This window comes from Pan paniscus, chromosome 1 (genome assembly GCF_029289425.2).
Source record: "Pan paniscus chromosome 1, NHGRI_mPanPan1-v2.0_pri, whole genome shotgun sequence".
In the NCBI taxonomy this organism is placed as follows: domain Eukaryota; kingdom Metazoa; phylum Chordata; class Mammalia; order Primates; family Hominidae; genus Pan; species Pan paniscus.
The window spans coordinates 7401462-7427444 of record NC_073249.2 but is presented as its reverse complement, the minus strand read 5'-3'; the positions used below and the strand labels follow the sequence as shown (position 1 = coordinate 7427444).

Below are 25983 nucleotides of genomic sequence, written 5' to 3'. Positions count from 1 at the left end.
TATTTTAAGTTCCAGGGTACATGTGAAGGATGTGCAGGTTTGTTACATAGGTAAACATGTGCCATGGTGGTTTGCTGCACAGATCAACCTATCACCTGGATATTAAGTCCAGGATCCATTAGCTATTCTTCCTGATCCTCTCTCTTCCCCACCACCCAGTGAATGTGAGTTGTTCCCCACCGTGAGTCCATGTGTCCATTCTCAAGGTTCAGCTCCCACTTATAAGTGAGAACATACAGTGTTTGGTTTTCTGTTCCTGTGTTAGTTTGCTGAGGATAACGGCTTCCAGCTCCATCCACATCCTTGCAAAGGACATGATCTTGTTCCTTTTTATGGCTGCACAGTATTTCATGGTGTATATGTACCACATTTTCTTTATCCAATCTATCATCAATGGGCGTTTGGGTTGATTCCATGTCTTTGCTATTGTGAATAGTGTTGCAATTAAGATACGCAGCCACGTATCTTTATAATAGAATGATTTGTATTCCTTTGGGTATATACCCAGTAATGGGATTGCTGGGTCAAATGGTATTTCTGTCCCTAGATATTTGAGGAATTGCTACACTGCCTTCCACAGTGGTTGAACTAATTTACACTCCCACCAACACTGTAAAAGCATTTCTTTTTCTCGCAACTTTGCCAGCATCTGTTGTTTCTGGACTTTTTAATAATCACCATTCTCACTGGCATGAGATGGTATCTCATTGTGGTTTTGATTTGCATTTCTCCAATGACCAACGATGTTGAGTTTTTTTAATATGTTTTTTGGCCACATAAATGTCTTCTTTTCAGGAGTATCTGTTCATGTCTTTTGTTCACTTTTTAATGGGGTAGTTTTTGTTCTAGTAAATTTGTTTAAGTTCCTTATAGACTCTGGATATTAGATGTTAGTCAGATGGATAGATTGCAAAAATTTTCTCCCATTCTGTAGGTTGTCTGTTCACTCTGATGATAGTTTCTTTTGCTGTGCATTTGTCAATTTTTGCTTTTGTTGCTATTGCCTTTGGTGTTTTTGTCATGAAGTCTTTGCCCACGCCTGTGTCCTGAATGGTATTGCCTAGATTTTCTTCTAGGGCTTTTATGGTTTTGGGGTTTACATTCAAGTCTTTAAACCATCTTGAGTTAATTTTTGTATAAGGTGTAAGAAAAGAGTCCAATTTCAGTTTTCTGCATGTGGCTAGCCAGTTCTCCCCGCACCATTTATTAAATAGGGAATCCTCTCCCCATTGCTTGTTTTGGTCAGGTTTGTTGACAATCAGCTGGTTGTAGATGTGTGGTTTTATTTCTGAGATCTCTATTATGTTCCATTGGTCTATGTGTCTCCTTTCGTACCAGCACCATGCTGTTTTGGTCACGGGAGCTTTGTAGTATAGTTTGAAGTGGGGTAGTGTGATGCCGTCAGCTTCATTCTTTTTGCTTAGGACTGTCTTTGCTATTCAGGCTCTTTTTTGGTTCCACTTAAATTTTAAAATAGTTTCTTCTAATTCTGTGAAGAATGTAAAATGACTATTTTGAATTTTAGGCTTTTTAAATGTAAATTATGACTGTTAATAATTTAGGTTATACATAAATTATAACTTAGGTTATAATGCCTTTATACAGCCTTTTTGTCTAGTAGCCTAAAGGTCCTTGGTAATATGTAAGGTGCTTAGGCATGCTTTGTTGTATTACTAACTCAATTCCATTTTCTCAGATGTACAAATCACATTTAAATAATTAAATTAAATCATTCAATTAAAATTACTTAATCTTTGGGAGTTAGTTTCTTTCTTTTGTGAGATAAGAAAGTTGGATTATGCAACTTCTAGGATCCCAGTTTGAAGTTCTTTGATGTTTTTATGACTCAGTTTCCAGGATGACATTTAAAGAACTATTTGTGAAATATAAAATTTAATATCTTAAAAATATTCTATATTTTGTAAATGATTACAGTTTTTATTCTTTTTGGAAACATAATTAGATTACAGCTGCACATTGGTTTAAGTAATGCTGGCTACTGTAAAAAATAACTCCCAAAATGTGAATGGGTCAGACACAATGAAAATGTAAAGTTTAAAATCAGCTCTCAGAATTCACTGGCTAAAACTCAGTAATCTGATCACGCCTAACTGCAAAGGAGCCTGGAAATGTGTATCCAGGAAGAGAGGATATGGTTTTGGTGAACATGTAGCCAGTTTTTTCATAAAACTGTGTGTGTGTGTGTGTACATATGATAATACATTCTTGGTTCAACTTTTATTTTCAGTGCTATCAAAATTCCAACAGATCATGGCTAAAGGATATAGTCAAAAAATTTACAGAAGAAGAAGATACAATTAGCAGATATATTTGGGAAAAAATACCCAACAGCATTAGGTATCATAAAATGTAATTAAAAATAAGGTATCATTTAGACCTACTAACATAGCAGACATTTTAAATCATGACAATATTCACGTGCTGGCCAGAATTTAATGAAACTGACAGAATATATCATTGATGGCCTTGGGATTTAGTACAGCCATTTTGGAAAGTAAGCTAGCAATATGTTTAAAAGTGATAAAAATGTATATAGCCTGTAACATAATGATACCACACTTGGGACTTTATCCACAGTAAATAATCCAAAAGGAAAAAAAGACCACAGAAGTACAATAACCATTCGTTGCAGTATTGTTGAATAAAGTAAAAAACTAGAATTAGTGGACTAATCAATGGACAAGGGGTTAAGAAATTCTGAAATAGTAACTAAAAGGATAATTATGCGGGCATGAGCTCATGGCCTTTCCTAAATAAAAAAAAGTAGTGGGTATAAATATGTATCTAGAAATATATCTAATTTATATTTTTAAAAAGTTAACACTGATTTCTCACAGGGAGTTAGAGATTGTGGAGGAAAAGACATTTTTATAAAAATTATACCCTTCTATGATTTTTAGCAATTAAAAAACCATATTTATTCTATGGTAGTAACTACACATAAATTATATATGCCTATGAATACATGCTAGAAGGGAAGACGGAAAAATGACAACAGTTGATTTGTTATAATGGTGAAGATTAAGTGCAGTTTCCTCCGTCCTTGATTTCTTTCATTATTATAATGTTTTCATAATTTAAGAATGAAAACAAAAGAACAGCTGCCTTAAATATTTTTGGAAGTAAATAAAGTATAAATAATACATTAATGTATGAATGTATAGGAAAGGATTGAGTCAAGAAAAGAACTCATAAAATATTTATGAGAATTCACATTTGTGTATGTAAATACAGTCTTTACAAAACAGCCTTCACAAGAAGCAGCAGATCCAAACCAAGGCCAGCCCCTTAGCACATCAATCACAGAATAATGCATCCTGCCAGAAACGGACTGTGATTTGCTGTTAGAAGAAAGATACGGGTATGATACAGTGAGAGATACATTTGAAACTCTGACCACTTCAGAAAACAAACAATCTTTCCCTGTCCTCCTTTTCAGGAGATGATAAAGTCATCCGGTTGTGGCACCCCAATATCAGCACCAAGCCAGTGGGGAAACTTGTGGGACACATGTTCAGTATCACCGAGATCGTAACCAATGAAAAAGATCAACATGTGGTCAGCCTTTCCTCTGCAAAGGTAACAAAAAGAAAATAACAAAACAAAACTAGTTTTTTCCGTAAAATTATCTGTTGGAAGGCATAGGGATGATACAATTTTTGACTGAAATAAATGATAGTCATTGAATCATTGAGAAAAATATTGTCAGTATGGAAAAGGAAATGATAAGCCAATGTTCTCTCTTTCTATTGATTATAGCACAAGTAAGAACATGTTTAAAAACAAGTGTAAAAGAAAAACAATATTGAAAAGATAGCAAATTTTACCCTCAAAAGTAAAACATAAGAGGCCTTTCAATAGATAGGAATATTAGGAAAAAATGAGGATTTCTGTTATTGTTGCTGTTATTAAACAGTGTTTGAAACATTCTAACCAATGTAATACAACAAAAAACGTTATAAATATTAGAATTAGGAGACTGAATTATATTTGCAAATAATGGGATTACCTGCTTGAAAAAAGATCAATAAAATCAACTTTCAGTGTAGGAATAGATAAATTCCATAAGGTGGCTCGTTGCAATAGCAACTTAAAAATAAAATAAAATAAAAATTTCTAAAAAGTAAAAAAGGAAATAAATAAATAAATGTCTATATAAGAACAATAATTTGTGAGGAAAAAAGGTCAAAGAGATAGCATTCACAAGAGTAAAAAATATGCAATACCTAGGAATAAACTTAATAGGCAATATTCACTACTAACATTAAGATAACTCTGAAGTTTTACTGTGTTTAAGAATACAAATTAAGGGACATACTATGTTCCTACATGGAAATATTGTGCTGTAAGATATTCTCCATCAGATTAATATATTTATTTATTGCTAGTCAGAATTACTTAAGTGTCAGCTTGCCAAGTTTAAAGTTAATGTAAAAATACTGGTATATAGGAATATCCTAGAAACTTTGGAAGATATAATTATGAGATGGCACTTTCCCTGTCCAATATTAAAGCATATCATAAAGCCAAAATAAATAAAACAGAGCAATAGTCAATGCAGAAATAATCACATCTATGAAGCAAAGGAGAAAATGCAGGAATTAGTTTATGTCTATGTGGGAATTTTGTATAGGACAGAAATAATGTTTCAAATATGTGAGCAAAGGATGGTTTGTTCAATAAGTGTTGGGAAAACTGATTAGCCATAAAGAAAGAAAGATGTAATCAGATCATGATTTCATAATATGCAGCACAATACATTACATATGAATTAAAGATTTTAAATTTAAAATACAAAACCATAGAAATTCTAGATTTCCAGAAGAAAATATAGGTGAATAGTCTTATAACTTTTGGGTAATTCCTAAGCATAGCTCCTATGACTAAGGAGAAAGTAAATATGACTAAATAAACATTCAAACTTTCTGTAAATTATAATAACTACCATTTATTGAGTGCTTAAGTGCCAGGCGCTGTGCTACGTATTTTACATATGCAACTCATTGATGCTAATAACAACCCTACAAAGTAATTCTCCCCATTTTACACATGTCAGGGAAAATGACATCCAAATCACTTACACAAGGTCACAGAGCTATCTAGTGCCGAAGTGTGGTCAATCCCGTATTTGCCCTTCCTCAGCCTGCCTCCCTATACTCATAAAAAAAGTTAAAGGCAGACAGCGGGGGCAGGGGGCAAAAATGCAATAAAAAGCAGAGAAATTGGAAAAATATCCTTGAACAAATACCAAAAATCTTTAGCAAGTCAGTAGGGGAAAGAAAGTGGAGTGAAGGGCAAAGGTTTAAGAACACAGACAGGTTTACATACTGCTGGGTGGAAATAAAACTGGCAAAAACTTCCTGCGTATTTGTTCTAATAAAAAGCTAGATGAGTGTGCAAAGATCTGTATTAAAGGATGCTCAATGCACTATTGCTTATATTGATTTAAGAAGGAAAAAAGAAAAACAAGAAAATAGGGAGGAAACAGGAAGTACAGAAAGGATATGAAAGAGGGAAGGGAAGGGAAAGAAAAAAGCCTGGTTGCTTTCCCTCCACGACCCCCAGCCCCGCACCTCCCTCCTCGTACACCCCCTACCCCTCATACACCCTCTACCCGATGCAAAACCCTTCGATGGAAGCAATCGGGATCTCCAAGGCCCAGTCGTTCCCTCCATGCTCACGGAACTATGCGAATCTCCCTGGAGCCCATGCTTGCCATGTGCAACCACAAGGGAAAGACTCTAAGGACCTTTGAGGGGTTCCTCCCAGGCTAGAGAGGAAAATGCACCCGGCACCTGCCTCCTCCAGTTCACAGCTGAGGACGTGACCTGACCTGCAGGATTCTCCAGCAGGCCAGCAGCCCTCACCTGCCAATGAGGTAGCCACAAATTTTTAAAACATGGCTAGTCCGAATTGAGGTCCGCTGTGAGTGTAAAATACACAAGACTCCAAAGATTCACTATCCCCCCACTCCAAAAAAAACTCTCAATTTTTTGAGACAGGATCTTGCTCTGTCGTCCGGGCTAGAGTACAATGGCATGGTGCAATGGGGCTCATAGCAGCCTCGGGGCTCTCTGCTGTCTTGACCTACTGGGCTCGAGGGATCCTCCCACCTCAGCCTCCCCAGTAGCTGGGACTACAGGTGGGGGCCACCATACGAAGCTAATTATTTTTATTTTTTGTAGAGAGCTCTCTTTTTTTTTTTTCAGGTCTGTCTAATTTGCTAATTTTTAAATTTTTGGTAGAGATGGGGTCTTGCTATGTTGCCCGAACTTCTGGGCTCAAGTGAGCCTCCTGCCTCAAAGCACTAGTATAGGCCTGAGCCATGGCACTGGGCCAATCGTTTTTATATTGATTATATATTGAGGTGATAATAATTTGGCTATATAGGGTTAAAAAATACATTAATAAAATTAATTTTTAAGAAAAGAGCAAGGGACTGCATGTAGTGGCTCATGCTTGTAATCCTGGCACTTTGGGAGGTCAAGGTGGGAGGATCGCTTGAGCCCGGGAGTTCAAGACCAGCCTGGGCAACATAGTGAGACACCATCTTTAAAAAAAGAGATTATGATAATGGTTGCACAACTATTTAAATTGACTAAAACTCACAGAACCTTACACTAAAAACGGGTGAGTTTTAAGGTAAGTAGATTACACTTCAATATTGCAGTTGAAAAAGAGAGATAATTAGGGTGATGTACCAATAAAGTAAAATTCAAGAGGAAAAAAAGGCTTTGATTCAGTAAATTATGCTGTATCCTCATATACAATAGAAATATCACATAGACATTCAACATTATGTAAATGAATAGTCATATGAAAATATCTAAATAATATATAAAATACAATAATATGTAAGTAATCAATTTTAAATCAATTTTAAAACAACGTGTCTATCATATGTTATTGGAAATGATTAATAGCAAGATGTTTTAGTGAGGCTAACAAGATTGTGGATATACATGGATGGATTTTTTTCTTTTGTTTTCTCTTTGTTTTTTTAAATAGTAAATATACATTACTTTGTAATAAGGACGAAGTTTTTTTTTTTTGAGACGAAGTTTCATTCTTGTTGTCCAGGCTGGAGTGCAATGGCACCATCTCAGCTCACTGCAACCTCTGCCTCCCAGGTTCAAGCTATTCTCCTGCCTCAGCCTCCCAAGTAGCTGGGATTACAGGCTCCTGCCACCATGCCCAGCTCATTTTTGTATTTTTAGTAGAGACAGGGTTTTGTCATGTTGGCCAGGCTGGTCTCGAACTCCTGACCTCAGGTTATCCACCTGCCTCAGCCTCCCAAAGTGCTGGGATTACAGGTGTGAGCCACCGTGCCCGGCTTAGGAAATTTTAATTTTTTTAAGTAGTACTGGAAAGACAGTGAAGGTTTTGAGACACTAAAACTAAAAACATGTTATGATTGAGACCTGGAGTCTCCTACAGATAATTTAAAGAGAAATAAGATATCTTTCTAGCAAAAGTTGAGATCATTCATGCTCAGAGATGAAGAGACAGAAGAGAGAATCTTTCCTATTTCTTTTAAATGTAATGAGTGTATTAAGATGATACTCATTCATGCATCTCAGTAGCACCACTTGGGAAAATTACTTAATATCTTTCCATTTGGTTTCTTCATCTGTAAATGTAGGAATGTTTAGCCCCGAGGGCCATTATAAAGATGAAAGGAGGTCATTCATTTGGTTATTTAACAAATACCTATTTATTTATTGAGTGTCTATTGTGTTAGATACTGTTCTGAGTTCTGAGTTCTAGGGACAAAGCATTGAACAAGGAGGACCAGGGCCCTGCAATGAGAAAGTTGACATGCTAGGGGAAGAGACAAACAAACAAGCAAAGTAACAAGTACATAAGAAAACAGTATGATAAGTATGGTAAGAAATAGGAAACACAGGGCTGGGTGTAATGGCTCAAACCTGTAATCCCAGCACTTTGGGAGGTTGAGCCAGGAGGATTGCTTGAGGCCAGGAGTTCAAAACCAGCCTAGGCAAAATAGCAAGACCCCATCTCTACAAAAACAAAGAAAAAGAAAAGAAAAGAAATAGAAAACATAGTGGTGCAGTGTGATTGAATCTCACCTCTGAGGAGGTGACATAAAAGCTGAAGCCTGAATGATCAGGGGAACCAGCCCCGTGAAGATCTAGGAAAAGGAAAAGGGCAATTTAGGCAGAAAGAAGAGCAAACTGGGCTGGGTGCCGCAGTTCATGCCTGTAATCCCAGCACTTTGGGAGGCTGAGGTGGGTGGATTATTTGAGGTTAGGAGTTCAAGATCAGCCTGGCCAACATGGTGGAACCCTGTCGCTACTAAAACTACAAAAATTAGCCTGGCATGGTGGTAGGCACCTGTAACCCCAGCTACTTGGGAGGCTGAGGCAGGAGAATCGCTTGAACCTGGGAGGTGGAGGTTGCAGAGAGCCGAGATTGCACCACTGCACTCCAGCCTGGGCAATAGAGCGAGACTCAGTCTCAAAAAAGAAGAAAAAAAAAAAAGCAAACTAGGCACATACATGTTTTTGGTTTTTTTAATTGAAGCTATATTATTATTTACAGAAAAGGGAACAGACAACAACCCTTCAAACTCTTTCATATAAATTAGCTTTCATCACATTAAGCAGAAAGCATATAAATCACCATGCATAGTTGTGTGCCCACTACATGCCTTTTCCTAAGCTCTTAAAATAGCAAGATTTTTATTCTTTCTCCTAATTTTGCAGTCTTTCCACCAGGATATTACTTTCTTCCCCAACTGCTAAATGTCTAGTCACAGAGCCCAAGTATTGAACAGATGTGCCACATCTATTACACCTGAAGAAGAATTGACGAATGTTGAAAAATGCAGAGACAAATATAATCTTCACTTACTTTCATTTCATCAGCAAAACCAATGGGAGCAATGGTTGGAAACCTTCTCAAGCACAGTTCTATTGACCAAAAGGCTGATTCTCTTCTTTTTTTTTTTTTCTATGAAGGGGAGAAATTTACATACTTTGATGATTTATAACAGATTACAAATGTATGTAAAAGTTGCTAATTTTCGTACATTTTCACTTTGGAAGTGGTATGTAGAAACCTGAGAAAAGGCAGTTTGACTAGATTGTGAGTGTGCATATCTTCAAAGGCAGTTATCTTTTAAAAAAATTCTGCCTACCTAAAACTGAATTTATTTTCTACTTCAAGTCTTCTCTTCCTTACTTCTGATTTTCCTCTAACTGTTAATGGTATCATTTGTTTCCCAGAGAGCCATAATCCAACTTCAAAGTCACCTTTGATCCTTCTATCTCTGTAAGCCTTGCCACTGGTCAGTTTGAAGTCTCTGAAATGTGTCTCCTGTAAATTACCTCATTCTTCCTCCCAGAGTCATGGCCTTAGTTCAGACCCATCCACCAAGGGGCTCCCAGTTGCAGGTGGCCCATTAGAAAGCACTTGTAGACCTCTTATCTTCAGTTTCTTCTCTCCCCAAACCATCCAGATATTGTACTGCCATGTTGATCCTCCTCCAACCCATTTATAACCTTATCATTGCCTTCTCACATATATTCAAAGGCCCCTCATGCCTTACAAATAAAGTTCAGATTATTTTTTCTAGTTCTTAAGGTTCTCTAGGGTCTGGAACAAGAATATCTTTTCAGCTTTGTTTGGCTTCAGAAATTCCAAGCCTTACCAAATTCTTCTCCAAAGGCTTTGTGCATTCCCGTCTTTGTCTGAAACAATTCTCCTCCCATTCCCAGACATCCTATATATCCTTTACATCTAAGTGAAATATCATGTCATGCCCAAAGCCTTCACTAAGATAAAAATTGAGTTTTTTTTCCTTTTGGTGAGTGAGAAATGTGTAAATTTGAAATAAACCTGGAGATAGAAAAACTAACCTTTTAAAATGTTACCTTCAAGTTTTAAAAATTTGAAATCTTTCCTTGCTTTAGTTCCTTGTGCTTTCTGTTTGTATGGGATTATCGTAAATGATGCAAGTTCAAATACTTATTTTTCTTGTTTCTTTGATAATTGGAAACATCCATGATTGAGAACCTGGTTTCATTGCCTTCATATTTTACTACCTTTTGTCCTCATTCTGCGGCTTGGGACATTCCCTTTTGAGTAAACTGTTTGCAACGTTCTTAAGAGTAAGACTTGTTTCAAAACTTTCCTGAGTGACTGTAGGAAAATTTTCTGGGGAAGACAAATATACTATGTATTATAAAACATAAAATGTGAGTGGCCATCTAGGAAGAAAAAATAAAAACTAAGAAAAAAGGGGTGAGGGCACATGCTTTGGAATTCAGTTCTCAACTTGCAATACTTTTTGCTTATGTGCAGGTCTTGTTGCTTTTTCTTTAGTTCATCACCCAGGACAGCTCCTTGACAACTTTCAAAGGAAGACCCTGCGGATAGCTCTGAGTCCTGGGAGCAAACATGCCTACCAAGACCAGGAAGCAGTCCCTATATGAGGCTTCCTTCTGAGTGTGGCTATCACACTTCTATAACCAGGAGCTCTTAGCTATGATTGCACATTTGCTTAAGATGAGGCAGGCTGTTTGTGATTGTTGCCCTTTGGGACTCTTTCCTTTGTAATTTTTATTGTGTTTCTGAGTGTCTTTATTTTATCCTCTAGACTTTCTCTAGACACCTCTACCAGCTTTCAGACCCCTTGCACACACACATACACATATTCACTACAGCCTCCCTAAGGTAACTATCTGGGTATTCTATTGACATTAACCTTTTATCTCTCACAAAATGTGGTTCCCTTGCATTGTTTCTTGGCTGGTAAACTGTGTCTCAGGGCTGTACAACTAGGAATCCCAACTTTCTACTGCATTAATATGTCAACCAATATATGACCCCCTGCTAAATGCTTGAGAGTGCATTAGGCTCTGTGCCTATTTATATTTTGATGTAATCTTTGTCAAAAAGAAGCTAAAAATCTAGTTGAGTAAATAAAGCATAGCTGCCCCAAATCTTTGATGACCAAACCTAGGAATGACACAGACATCAAGTTCAATTTTCCTGGTAAATTGGACTGGGAAAATTGAACTTGATTGTGCAACTTGAAATCAGGAAGTTATCAAACTGCCTGTAATCTTCTCAAAAGGCAAGGTTGATCTGGTATATCTCTCAAAACTCAAAATATTCACAACCTTTGACACAAACATTCTATTTGTAGGAATTTATCATTCAGTTATATCTATATTGCTTTACAAAGCCAGTGTACTTTACAAAAATATATGTGCAAAGAGGTTCACTACTGCTTTAATAAAAGAAAATAAAGAAATATAATACATATGAACAGGGAACTAATTACAATAAATTATGGAGCATTCACAAACAGAATACTATTCAGCCATTAAAAAATGAGACAAAGCCAGGTACAGTGGTGCATGCCTGCAGTCCCAGCTATGCAGGAGGCTGAAGCGGGAGGATCACTTGAGCTCAGGAGTTCAAGACCAACCTGGGCAACATAGAGATACCTCGTCTCTTAAAAAAAAAAAAAAGAATGAGATAAATCTAAGTACATAAATATGTCCTAACATAGATGTAAGCTCTTTATATGTATGAACTCATTTAACGTTCATAACGACCCTATGAGATAGGTTGAGATAGGTACTGGTAGTATTCTCCCTACAAGTGTGATAACTAAGGCTCAGAGAAGTCAAGAGATTTGCCCAAGTGCACACAGTTATTGGAGGTGAGTCAGGATTCAACTGAGATAGTCTGCCTCCTGAGGTGGTATCTTCCAACAATTATTACCTAAGGAGTGGGACTGAGGAGTCCAGAGTTAAGTGGTAGGTGGGGAGGAGGACTTTCGTTTCTGTACTGTTTGAATCTGTGTACTAGGTACATTAGTTTGGTAATTAAAAAGTTAATTTTTAAAGACATGCTGGATGTCTTCATTTTCTATTTGCCAGTTATCACACAGGAAAAATGTGAAAACAAGATGATAAAATTAATAGGTTTAGTTCTACATACAGTGCTAAAAATATTTTTTCTTATTAAGTAATGTGTAAGAACTTAATAAATACATTTAGCATTGAATTTCCTAAACAGTGTTGAGTGCCTGCCATTTATACTGTACTGTCATACTGTCATACGTACCCTGATTTTCAAATGTACCATTTGTATGTAGTACTATGTTAACTCTCAAAAGAGTTTCATAATCTCATATATCTTCAGGCTCCTTAAGGTAAAATCATGTAATCAATTGAGTGACCCTGATTTGATTTATTTGGGGACTAAAAATCTCATTAGCCTCTTGTAGCCATTGGGTAAAATTAGAAAGGCAGGCCAAATTCTGACTTTCCTTTACAATCAGAAAATGGTGAATTCCCCAGACCCCTTGCTCTATCTAAATGATACTGTGATACTAATTCTAAAGATTTCTACTGGTACAATTTTCATTATGGAATAATGCTCAAACTTCTATTCAAGTGTTTCTTACAATGCAGTATCACCATTTGTCATCTATCTACTCTCCTGGCAAGACTTAGATCTACTCAAGAACAACAGGGCTTCTATTAATCTTTGTATCTGTAACACCTAGGCTAGAATTTCATAATTATTTGATGTATAATGAATTTTGTATGGCTTGTTAATGTATCTTCTTATAAATCAGACATTCTGCTCTAGTCACTCTATAATAAACACCCATCAAAAAACAGATACCTGGCTGGGCGCAGTGGCTCACACCTGTAATCCCAACACTTTGGGAGGCTGAGGTGGGTGGATAACTTGAAGTCAGGAGTTTGAGACCAGCCTGGCCAACATGGTGAAACCCCGTCTCTACTAAAAATACAAAAATTAGCCAGGCGTGGTGGCGGGCTCCTGTAATCCCAGCTACTTGGGAGGCTGAGGCAGGAGAATCACTTGAACCTGAGAGGCAGAGGTTGCAGTGAGCTGAGATGGTGCCATTGCACTCCAGCCTGGGCAACAAGAGTGAAACTCTGTCAAAAAAAAAAAAAAACAAAAAAACAAAAAACAAAACCCAGATACTTTATTAATACATTTGGACAATAATAATTGGCATAAAGTTTGCAGGAAGAAATGCCGGGAAATACAGTTGAATCAAAACAACCCTCACTTCGGGTACACACATTTATATATTTTCAAACTTCTTCTACTTCATCATTATTTATTAATTCTTACAAAAGGCTCCAGAAGTCTTTCTCTTGTCCTTTTCTTTGATATTTTGTGATAAGTGACTTCAATTACAAATTACCCTCAAAACACTTAATCAACCTTATAGTTGAATGTTTTTCCCATTGTTAAAAAAATCCCTCCATCTCACTCCATTCCCAATTTATCTGAAAATCATTATTGGCCGGGCACGGTGGCTCACACCTGTAATCCCAGCACTTTGGGGGGCCAAGGTGGATGGATCACCTGAAGTCAGGAGTTTAAGACTAGCCTGGCCAACATGGTGAAACCTCGTCTCTACTAAAACTACAAAAATTAGCTGGGTGTGGTGGCAGGTGCCTGTAATACCAGCTACTCGGGAAGCTGAGAAAGGAGAATCACTTGAACCCGGGAGATGGAGGTTGCAGTGAGCCGAGATCATGCCATTGCACTCCAGCCTGGGCGACAAGAGCAAAACTCTGTCTCAAAAAAAAGAAAAGAAAAGAGAAGAGAAGAGAAGAGAAGAGAATCATCATTATTATTTTTACTGCTACTAGAAGATAAATTTTTAAAATAATTTCAGTTTATATGCATATAATTCATATATTATACATAATGCATATATACATATATGCACATATTATATGAATATAATATTTAATTTATTACTTATATACATATATGTATGTAATATTTAATTTATAACTTATGAATGTTCCATTCTGCCCTGGCCTCTTTAGTAGAAGCCACCTGTCCTCCTTGATTTTCTCTACAAGTCTTAATGACATATCTCTGTCGTAAAGCCACTCAGTCTCCTTTTATACCAACTTAGTCTGCTTCTGCCATGTTCTGCCCTTGGTTTTCTTCCTAAACCCCCTCAGTGCTGACCTGGCTCCACTTCTGTCCTCCCAAGCTTTGCATCACTAATACCTGTCATAAGAACACTGACAACCTCTAGGGGAATAAGTGAAAGAAGACTAGAGCCTAATTAATACGTGAAAGGAAAGTAAGCCTTGGGGGGCTGAAAATCACTAAGCTAAAGGGAAAAGTCAATCTGGGAACTGCTTAGGGCAAACTTGCCTCCCATTCTATGCAAAGTCATCCCTCTGCTCACTGAGATAAATGCATATCTGATTGCCCTCCCAGGAAAGGCTCATCAGAAACTTAAAAGAATGCAACCTGTGTCTCTTACCTACCTGTGTCCTGGAAGCCTCCTTCCTGCTTGAGCTGTCCTGCCTTTCCGGACTTAACCAATGTACATCTTACATATACTAATTGATATCTCATGTCTCCCTAAAATGTATAAAACCAAGCTGTGCCCCGACCACCTTGGGTACATGTCATGAGGACCCCCTGAGTGAGGCTATGTCATGGGCATGTGTCCTCAACCTTGGCAAAATAAACTTTCTGAATTAACCTCTCTCAGATATTTGGGCTTCACAAATATCACTACTGTCTTTCCCCAAAGCAACTAATATATTGTGAACACCTAAGAATAAAGTAAATAGATTAGTTTTCTGAGGCTGTCCTATTTATTAATTGATTTATTAAATTTAAAATGTATTGTCTGTACAATGCGAAGCCATATAAATTCCTATTTGACCAAGACAGAGAATAAGACCAAAAACTGACTAACCAATCAAGCTAAACAGAATACATAAGACATTGGGAAAAAAAAGAGTCAAATAGGCTGTGGTTCTTCCCCCGAGAGTTATAGTCTAGTAGAGAAGGCCACCGAATGAGTCATCATATTATAATTGCTAATTGCTATTAATATAGACAGATACTGTCATATGCTGCATAACCACGTTTCTGTCAACGATGGACTGCATATATGATGGTGATCATATAACTATACCATATAGCCTAGGTGTATGGTAAGCTATACCAGCTAGGTTTGTGTAAGTATACTCTATGATGTTCACACAATGACAAAATCGCCTAAGGACACATTTCTCAGAACATACCCCTGTCCTTAAGCAGCACATGTCTATATCATGGGCATCTAGAGAAAGAGCATCTAATTGGAAGGGTGTGCAACGAAAGTTGTTTAAAGATTAATTTTTTTGAGTTTTTGTTAATTTTTAACCAGCACCATGTTTTTACAGCATTAGTGCAAGTGTCCCTGATATAGTTTTATTTTGCATGTTTTATATAATATTTATAGTATAAATATTACAATGAACATACCCCACTGCAGTTTTTCCCTCAACACTCTGTTTTGATATTTATTCATGTTGTTACATATAGCTCTAGTTCATTAGTTTTAAATGCTGATGGAATCCTGTTGTATGAACGCAGCGCATATTATTTGTCTAACTTGGCCAATGAACATTTGAGTAGTTTCTACACTTTGTGTCTTTGTGCTTGTTGCTTTGGTTGAGCGCAAGTTTTTAATTTTAATTTTTAAAGTTTTTATGGCTTATGCTTTTTGTGCTTATTTAAGAAATCTCTTCCAACTCCGAAGTTCTTGAAGATACCCTCCTCTCCTATATTTTTCTAAAAAGTATAGTCTCCTTTTAATATTTAGTTCTCTGTCTCTCTCTCTCTCTTTTTTTTTTTTTTTTTTGATACGGAATCTCGCTTTGTCATCCAGGCTAGAGTGCTGTAGTGCGATCTTGGCTCACTGCAACTTCCACCTCCTGGGTTCAAGCGATTCTCCTGTCTCAGCCTCCTGAGTAGCTGGGATTACAGGCGTGCACCACCATGCTCGACTAATTTTTGTATTTTTAGTAGAAACAGAGTTTTACCATGTTGGCCAGGCTGGTCTCCAACTCCTGACCTCAAGTGATCCGCCTGCCTCGGTGAGCCACTGCTCCCAGCCTGTCTTTCTCTTTCTCTCTCTCTCTCTCTCTCTCTCTCTGTGTGTGTGTGTGTCTCTATATGCTCACTCCTTCCAATCTACACTTTCCTCTACCTGGTTCTTCAGGTCCCAGTTCAGAAATAGTTCTCGTCCCTGAGCCAGAGGTTACCTTGCTTTAGTTCCTGGTCAAAAAGTGATGTGCCCTACCCTCACTGGTCTCATATCTTTGAAAAAGCTACACATCCACATAAGGACAGAGCACAGCCTGTTGCTTTTCTGAATTGGAAGACATGCTGCTACCTCTGCTGTGGAGCCCAGGCATGGAGGTCTTCTGGTCCTGTCTGTCTGCAGAAGCTGCTCTGCTGCCACTGCCTGCTCCAGACCAAGCACCCAGGTCTCAGGCTTCAGCCCATTCATTGCTTTATGCTTCTCTCTTGTTTGGATCTAGAGAGATATATATCTTGCTTTGGAGCCCTGCTGTTTCTTTTTGCTTTTTTGAAGATATATTTTCTGTGTGTTTGGAGAAGAAATAGTTCATCAAAGCAAAAACTTTTAGCACTATTCTGACCTGAACTCTTTAGTTCTCTTTATGGAAGAGTTTAAAAAAAAAAAAAAAAGAGTAGGAGTTAGCTAGATAGAGAAGGCCTTTGAGAGGAAATTGCAGATGAAAGGAAGAGTTTGTGTGAATGCACAGAGACCAGAATAAGAAGGTTTTTGGAAATGCAAAACACTTCGGTATGACAGTAGCAAAGAAGGCACATAGGGAGAGGGGCAGCAAAAAACCCTAGAGGGTAGGAGCAGTATGACGCAGAAGGTTTTTGTGCCTCCCACAGCCCAGCAACTGCCACTTCTCTAAAACACACAGGAAAGACCCGAAGAACTGCACAATGAAGAAGAGAAAGAAGGCAAAAGCAAACATAATAACTCTATAGAGAACATCACAGATTTCAAAACATAATCACATAAATTAAATAAGGTGAATGGTGCTGATGTCATCATGGCCATTCAAGAAACAAGAAAACTGAGACTCAAGGAGTTTAAGTGATGAACTAGAATTGAAACCCTAATCCTCCTTTGCCTAGTCTCTTGTTCTTTTTGTCAGTTACAATTCAGAGTGTATATACATACAGCAGAAAGACTGCCCACCATGAACATACCTTAGCCAAGGCAATAAAATAAAAAACAGTTTGCATAGAAACACATTTTTTGGTGAATTCCTTGAATCCACTTTTGTGTCTCTTCCTCTACTTGTCTCTCATTCTATGCTCTGGATTGAAATTCATATAATCCATTATACTTGTTTACTTTATGATACAAAAGGCTGAAAAGGCTCAATGTTCTATCTACTCTTCCAAAATTGGCATTTTCACTAGAACAAAGAAAATAAATTTCAATGGTACAAGTTCTGATAATACTAGCCTACAGAGGGTTTACATTTGAGCAAAAGCTCCTCACCAATGTTCTCCAAGTCACGGGACCCAGACAACTTTGTGTTCTTACATATGAGGACTAACTTGCCTTAGCAATAGTGAAGATTTGAACCTAATTAACTTATAATGAACTCAATTATAAGTGCCTCAAATTAGAAGTTAGTAGCTGTCTTAACTAAACTACTTACTGAAGTTTTACATGTAGTTCTGTTAATGGTCACCCATTTACTCAACAAATACTCCAAATTGATAGGTTAATAAATTTACTATAACATGAAAATATTATTTAAGGGCTGACGTAGAGCTAGAAAATGTAATTTCCCCCCAGCTTCTACAACTGAAGAAATGTAATTATTGATCAATCAACACTTATTTCTGAAATTCAATAACACCACTAACCTACTAAAAAAGCAGAATAGTGAAGAGGCTAAGACCAGTTCTTTCAGATCACAGACTTAACCTAGTTTTGCAGAATTTGTACTTCATTGTTCTTTCTATTCTCTGATATCAACTTAAGTTCTATTTGAGTAATTATATAGTTATCTTTCCTCCCTCAAAGGATAGTTTGAAAAACCTATATTCTCATACTCCTAGTGTGTCTATACCATCCCTAAAAACTGCTTTTATAATTCTTACATATCTGGGCAAATGGAGAGGGAGGTTTTTAGTAACTTCACTTAGTAAGATGTTCCCATCGTCATAAGAGAGCAATTTGAAAGCTTCCACGTAAAATATGTCTTCTCCCTATTTTCTCATCCATAATACAAAGAGAAATGTGACTTTAATTCAACAGTAAGTCATGATCTTTTATTATTCCTCCACATTCTTAAAGAGTAATAAATACTATGTTCCTCCCCTATAATGATAGAAAAAATCCAATTCCTAAAGGTATACCTTTAAGCAAAGTAATCACTGCTGCTATTTTCCTCTGATATTAATGAACAATAATCCAACCCAGAACTAAATTGGAGCTTAGCAAATGCATACTTATCATATAAGTAATACTTTGGTATAAGTTTATAAGAGCGTATTTCAAACTGAAAATGCTTCACCTAAATATCTTGGGTGGGAAAGTTGAGTATAAATAGTGGTAAACTGTGTTTGTTATTCTTCCAGGTTTTCAGGGTGTGGGATATACAAACTCTTTCACTATTACAAGTCTTCCATGACAGCCAGGGAGGACCAGGAGACATGCAGATTTACTCTATGATATATGATGCCAATCATGGCATGCTTATTACGGGTAAGTGTACCCAATTAATGTCAAACGAAACTCATGTCTTGATTTTTAACCTTTTTTAAAACTAGCACTTGAGCACTAACTACAAGGAAAACAAAACTAGAAGGGTAATTTATCAAACCATGATTCGTGACAGTAGATATTTAATTCAATTCTGCTCTTTCCTATATATTTCTGTGGCTGGATGAATGAAATGTGTAACTGCACTTTTCTGAAAATACCAGGTTGGTTATTGCTTTAAGTTCTTGAACCTAGGAAGAAAGTTCTATTTGAGTAATTCTATAGTTATCATTCCTCCCTGAAAGGATAGTTTTAATAATCTGAAAACACCAGGTTATTGCTTTAAGTTCTTGGACCTAGGAAGAAATGCCTGGGCTAAGCAAAGAAGTGGGATGTATGTAACTTGTTGCTATGTATAGGGCAAATCCAGCTTCCACACACAGCTCTGTTTTGACTCTGGAGCAGGAATATGATCCTATTTTACAGCGGCTGCACCAGCGTACCGAGTCAATGCCCCTTTTCTGCAGTGAGGAAATTTGGGCCCATGCCATTCTGATAACGAGTCACTACTCAGTAGGAAAAGTGCTGACACCTTCACCAGCCTTTGCCTCTCGACGAAGACCAATGGAGAGTGAGGATAGAGTCCCAGTGCTGATGCCAACAGATTTGTTGCTGATTTTTCTTGTGGCCTCTTAGAAAGACATGCCTACTAAAGAAACAAGGGGCCCTGCTAGACATCTAGGTTGAGCACTTTTTATACGCATACCTTTAGGCTTCAGGATAAAAATGCATTATATTAATAGTAGGTCCTCCTTCTAGAAGCCAAAATGAGTGAATTTCCTAAGCATTTTCCCACTGGCCAGCTGCTCTGAGTTCCTGTGGGATTAATTAAGGCAGGGAAGAGGTTGGTGCTATCTCTGCTGGTGGAGAATGTAATTATTTTTGACATTCAGTGTTTTTATTTCCTGGATTAGGAGTGAACTAGCACTTCATACTTGATAAAGAACTTTCCACATTATAAAACAGGACTTAGTTTTAGTTGTAAACACCTATTCTCTGTTTTACCTCCTCTAAAAGGAACATACTAATGACTATAAGCAAATTTTCTCTCAGTGCCCCAATTTGCATATTTGATTACTAGGCTTAGCATTTCCATCCCATTTATCATCATAGTCACTAAGGACTCAAATAGTAAGGCAAAGAAGAAAAAGAAAAAGAAGACAGAAAAATCAAGATTTCTTCCCAATTTTGTATCATTCTGATAGCACCTCTGTTTGCAAAAATATAAAGCTCTGTGTATTGTTCAATCACCAAAACTGCAGACACTTACTGCAACCATGAACTTGATATCAGAATTACATGAAGCTTATGTCTAGGATTTTAATTCATTCTTTGATTCAAATGAAGCAGCCATCAGTCCTCTAAATCCCAATGACAGTAGCATCACGTTCTAGAAATGCTTTGTAGAGTATTTTGTTGCTGCTGTCACTGTTGTTATCATTATTACTTTTATTAAGACAACTACCATTACAATCATCTATTTTTTTCATTTGATCTGCACAGCCACCATATGAGGTAGTAATTATTTTTTCTATTTTATAAATGGAGAAACTGAATCTCAAACAGCCCAGCTGACTAGTGGCAGGACACAAGGTTAAAACATAGAACTGAGATTCAATATCAGAGCTTCTAACTCTGGACTCCACATTCTTTCTCAGCACTGCATCATTTCTATAGCAGCAGTGTAACTAGCCAAAAAGTAGAAGATTGCCAGTTTTCCATAAGCATATCAAGATTTGTTGACGTCCATTCTGAATGAAGTCAGTTACTGTCACTGTAATGAAAAGGATCTACCAAAAGGTCCAAGTATGATTTGACTATCTGGTTACCATATTCTGCTCACATTTCCATGTTAAGGTATCTGAACTGAGAAATACAACCAGATGAGCCATCTCAGTCCGTATTTACACATGAACAGGTTTTATCTTAAAATTTAAACACTTCACAGAGTGTTTAGTAACTCCTGTTGAAACTTCTCCTAAAGTTGAGAATTCTTTGGAGAAACTTGAGAAACTCAATGCAAAATCTGCCTTATTAACTTAATCTTTACATCGATAAAATCAGGAAGAAATTTCAGTTTTGCTTGAGCCACAGGAATGCTCTGAGATTCTTTTTTTTTTTTAATCTTAATTTTTATTTTTTTGAGAAGGAGTCTCGCTCTGTCGCCCAGGCTGGAGTGCAATGGCGTGACCTCGGCTCACTGCAACCTCCCTCCCGGGTTCAAGTGATTCTCCTGCCTCAGCCTCTCGAGTAGCTGGGATTACAGGCACCCACCACCATGCCCGGCTAATTGAGATTCTTATTAATATTTCTAGACATTACACTAAAACAGAGCTGCAGTTAATTTTGATACTTAAATCATACTTAGAAAAATGCAAGTAAAGCATACCTGCTCCTCATCTACTTCTACTTTACAGTGGTGATTTAGAAATTAATCTTATTTTTATATTGATGTTGCAAGCACTGGCTTGTGATCATTCTCATTTGTTACATTTAATAAGACCATGTTTACAGAGTGCTTTATCAATTTATTGGTTGAAAGGGGCTCTCTAACAATAAATTTCCACCACTAAGAGGAGGCTAACCTTCAGCAGAAAGCTGGTCATCACCACTATTGCTGTGCAACAGATGGAGAGGCATGCTGCAGGCACAATAAAAGAGAGAAGTGGACTATGAAATATAGGAAAATGAGGTTCACTAAAAAGGATATCAATGAAGTCCAAATGGCCTGCACTTGAAAAATAATCCAGTCCAAAATGAATGCTTTTCTGTGGCTGAATTGTATGTGCTTTATCTGTCAAAAATGTTCTAGAATAAATGAAAATATTCTCACCTCATTACATTTCCTAGGCATTGATTGATATTGCTAATCTCACTGTTTGACTGTTTCCAAACCCAACTGCTTGGCTGAAACCCTTTGTGATTAGAAACTTCTAATACTGCGTATTTATGAGATTCTTACTTCTGTTCCAGGATCTAGTGTTATGGACATGTATCCTTTGACTAGGATGATACAAGATACAAAACAGGTTCCTCACACTCATGAACGAGAAATCAATGTCATGCTTTACAACAAATATTTTCATCAGGTACTCACTATCTGCTCTGAATCCATAATTAGGGTAAGTACCTATTGGCTTTTCAAACAGAAAAAAAGGCAATGCAGATATAATTTTCTGTTCTTAAAATAAATCATTGAGTGATTAAGCAAATGTAGCGGCACATACGATGAGACCATACATTAGAATGATTTTTAAGCTTCCATGAGTACGTGAAAAACAAGCGTTTTAATTAAGCCAGTTCAGACTGCTTGCCATCAACCCACATGCTCAATTGAATAAACACGGCTAGTTTTCACAATCAAAATAGGAATTTTAAAGGAAATATATCAAGGAGACAGAACTAGTCTGCATTTTGATTTTTTTAAAGGAGTACAGGAAGAGGATTTATGTTGAAAAGGAAGGGGAATAAATTTATAGGTGTTTACTGTAACCCCTGTAGATTCAGAATACGTACCAAGAGCTTTAAGTCTCTGTGATCTGCTTTAATCTTCACAACAGTTCTCTGTGAACAGATAAAGAGTTTTTATTTTAAAGATGAGGAAATTAGGGCTTAGAGAGATCAAGCAACATAGCTGGCATAAGCATGAGGGCTGGAATATGAACCCAGGTTTTTCTGATGTAAGCACCCATGCCCTTTCTGCTGCATTCCTCCAGCCCAGCTGCCAGAGGCATTTGAACCACAGCAACTCCATCTTGAATGAGGCTGGGTAAAATGAGGCTGAGAGCTACTGGGCTGCATTCCCAGATGGTTAGGCATTCTAAGTCACAGGGTGAGACAGGAGGTTGGCACAAGATACAGGTCATAAAGACCTTGCTGATAAAACAAGTTGCAGTAAAGAAGCCGGCCAAAACCCACCAAAACCAAGATGGCGACGAGAGTGACCTCTGGTCATCCTCACTGCTACACTCCCACCAGCACCATGACAGTTTACAAATGCCATGACAACGTCGGGAAGTTACCCTACATTGTCTAAATAGGGGAGGCATGAATAATTCACCCCTTGTTTAGCATGTCATCAAGAAGTAACCATAAAAATGGGCAACCAGCAGCCCTAAGGGGTTGTTTATGGAGTAGCCATTCTTTGTTCCTTTCCTTTCCTCATAAACTTGCTTTCGCTTTACTCTGTGGACTTGCCTTGAATTCTTTCTTGTGTGAGATCCAAGAACCCTCTCTTGGGAGTCTGGATCGGGACCCCTTTCCCGTAACACGGCCATCACAGCATTTCCTAGAGGCCAGGGGTCCTGGCCATGCTAACCGTGTCCATCATTACGGCCACTGAAGTCATCCAGCAGTGATGGCTGGAGGTGTTTGCTTCAGGTGTTGGTCCTTTCATTTCATGCATGCCCTCCAAAAGGAGACGTGTGGACTAGCAGACAGCATTCCTCTGGGGACCCTTCAAATTACTTCTCAGTCTCTGACTTCTGTGATCGTTTGCTGGAGATTTTCTCAAGTGAGAATCTCCTGAGTTCATTGTATTAGTGCATTTCTGGTAATGCCTAAAGAGAGAGGTAGAGGAAAACGAAAGCTGAAACCTGTCCTGCTTTTGTGCAATCAGTATTTTGTGCAGTCACCTCTTATGGGGAAAATGTCATCCCTGTGTGGGAAAAAAGAGTGGGAGGACTACATGAAGGTGAGTTTTCATGCCAGGTTGGTTGGAGAGGGATCACACTGCAGGCCAGGAGATGGGTGACCCCTGAGACCCATTCATGCAATGACCCACATTTCTCTTTCTCCCTTAAGAACCCTGTCTATAATCAGGGACACGCAGAGGTTAAAAGTACGGACTCTAGGGCCAGACTGACTTCACTCAAATCCCAGCTCTACCACTTCCCGGCAAGTGGCCCTTCATTTTCAGGCCCCCAGACTATCTCATCAGCTCCATCCCCTCCGCACTCCCCCTCTTACCCAGCTAAAGTGGCTTGCTTTCCATTTCCTGGAGGAAAGATGAACTTTCTCACCCCTGGCACTTTGCATATGCTGTCCTCTCCGCCACAATACCTAGAGTGCAATCATTCTGTGTTGCCAGTTCAGTGCTGTCACTAACTGGCAGTGCAATTTACATCTGAACACGGCAACTCCATGAAGGAGAGACTCAGACAGAAAATCTGCAGGTCTAAGGCCTCCACTGTGTTTCCAGAGAGAGATAATGATGACAACTTGAGTCTTGACATGTCTCTAGAATTTCTGATTACACCCATCCTAATTACACAGATGGCCTCCTCTGAGGTCAGTCTCTTTCTCTCTGTCTCTCTCTTTCTCTCTGTGTATGTGTCTCTCTCTCCCATTCTCTCTCTCACTGGGCCCATGTCTCTAGGCAGAACATTCCTAGGAAAGGTCAGTGAGCTCTTTCCTCAGGGTTCTTCTCTCAGGTCCCATGCTATTAACCACAGATCCTGTCCCATGATTCCTGGATAACTAGGATGAGTGTCACCAGGGAATAAATCCAGTTCATATTTCTTTTGTCTGCTGAGCTTGCAATTGTTCCATTTCTAACCTTGCTTCAGGCTTACAGTACCAACTGACCACTTCTTCCATGGCCAGGGGCTGCCTGGAATAGAGTCCCTGCCTGTCTCAGCCCCTACATTTGCAGCAGACACAGTAACTATTAAATGCACTTTATCTTTTAGAACTTTCTTTGATCAAACTAACATTCAGTGCAGAGTGCTAGGAAATGTGTTAGATGTACAGAGTTCCATTTTTGAGGCTGTTTTGAATATGGTGTAATTCTGATGAGAATTGAAGGGCTTCTTCAAACGGATTACTTGATATTTTTGTTCTTTCCCATAGGTATGGGAACTCGAGACTGGGCTCGAAGTATACCAGATTTTAGAACCTCATGGTTTCAATACTGAAGTGACTTCTGCAGCTGTCGATGAAAGTGGATTTCTTTTTGCCACAGGAGCGTATAACGGTCAGACTAACATCCAGAATGTGGCGTCCCTGCTTTAGTGTCCTAAGAATTTCCACCAAAAACTCTTTCGTTCTTTAGGGTAGAAGGAGAGCATGAAGCAGGCTGGACTATGTCTGGGTGCCAGTGAAATTCCTGTGCCTGGGTGAATAGTGGTAGAGTCCCTTATCTAACAGGCATCAATGTCTTGATATGATGTTAAAAATAATTCCTCACATTGCATTTACATAGTTGCTTTAACAGTTTGCAGAAGTCTTTTGCATATGACATCTCATCTAATCTGTGTTGCACTGACTCATCCTATCGTTCCACTTTTGGGTACCATCAGCCAAGAGACAGACATCAGATTCAGTGCTTGCTAACAATAATTTTACCGACAGTAGATTTCTGGACCAGACAAAACATCCAGCCAACTTTGTCACATTACTCCTATATTGGAATTCTATATTGGCATTGTTCATATGTCTAGCCTTCGTGAGGGCATGTTCCATGCCAAACTTGAGAGGATGCCAGGCCCAGGTTGGGCTAGGCCGTTTGGTGTGCCTTACGCTATGGAGCACTGGTAGGACTTCCAGGAACTGAAGAGCTACAGACTGCCCTGCCTTTCACCCCACTCACGACATACTAAATGAAAGAACTGCTTTATCTAGACCATATGACCGATTGCATGAGCTACTCTGAATATATTTACCCTAGGCCTATACGCATAAGCCAGTTGATGACTCGAGTGAGCATCCTGATGTGTGAAAGTCTGACTTTTTAAAGTGTGAGCAGATGACAACAGCACGTGAAATAAAATCATGAATGCTGAGTTGATGGGGTATGAATAAATGCAACTGCCCTTCACGTGGATCGGTTCTTGAGAAAGCAGTCTTAACTGTTCCATAAGCACACCCTGCATAGACATGAAATGTGGTTGTTGAAATTCTGAGCAATGTACACAATTATTATCAGGCAGAAGCATTAAGCAATTCAATATATGACTGACAATAGTATTGTTTATATGCAAGCAAGCCATATTTTACATTGTTAGTTCTAGAACCTAGAATTCTTTCAGATATTGAGTTTGTCCTCCTCAAAGGTACATATGTTAAATTTATTTTATTGTGTTTATTTATTTGGAGTCAGAGTCTCACTGTGTTGCCCAGGCTGGTCTTAAACTCCTGGCTTCAAGTGATCCTCCCTCCTTGGCCTCCTGAGTTGCTGGGATTACAGGAGTGAGCCACTGTGCCAAGCCCTGTCTGTTAAATTGACAGAGATCCAGGACACCCTGGGAAGTGAGATTCTGACTCCCAGAGAAGTTCAAACAACAAGCCACTGGTCTCCTCGCATTACTACC

At 38.2% G+C, this 25983-nt stretch overlaps 1 protein-coding gene and 1 long non-coding RNA gene across 5 annotated transcripts in view; one reads left to right on the top strand and one right to left on the bottom strand.

The window, feature by feature from the left end:
- Positions 1–25983, bottom strand: part of LOC117977605 (uncharacterized) — a 188754-nt gene that overhangs the window by 60773 nt on the left and 101998 nt on the right. For 2 of the 3 annotated variants that reach the window (XR_008620893.2, XR_010109129.1), the window contains exon 3: positions 22190–22237. This is a non-coding gene — a long non-coding RNA (uncharacterized LOC117977605). Of the gene's footprint in view, positions 1–8895; positions 8995–22189; positions 22238–25983 lie in introns of all 3 variants that reach the window. The other variant, XR_010109141.1, reaches the window with a different exon arrangement.
- WDR64 (WD repeat domain 64) overlaps positions 1–25983 on the top strand; it is a 151341-nt gene that overhangs the window by 67379 nt on the left and 57979 nt on the right. For both annotated transcript variants that reach the window (XM_055097208.2, XM_034949821.4), the window contains exons 10-13: positions 3461–3600; positions 18490–18616; positions 21647–21795; positions 24524–24647. In XM_055097208.2, coding sequence (XP_054953183.2) covers positions 3461–3600; positions 18490–18616; positions 21647–21795; positions 24524–24647 — 540 coding nt within the window. The remainder of the gene's footprint in view (positions 1–3460; positions 3601–18489; positions 18617–21646; positions 21796–24523; positions 24648–25983) is intronic.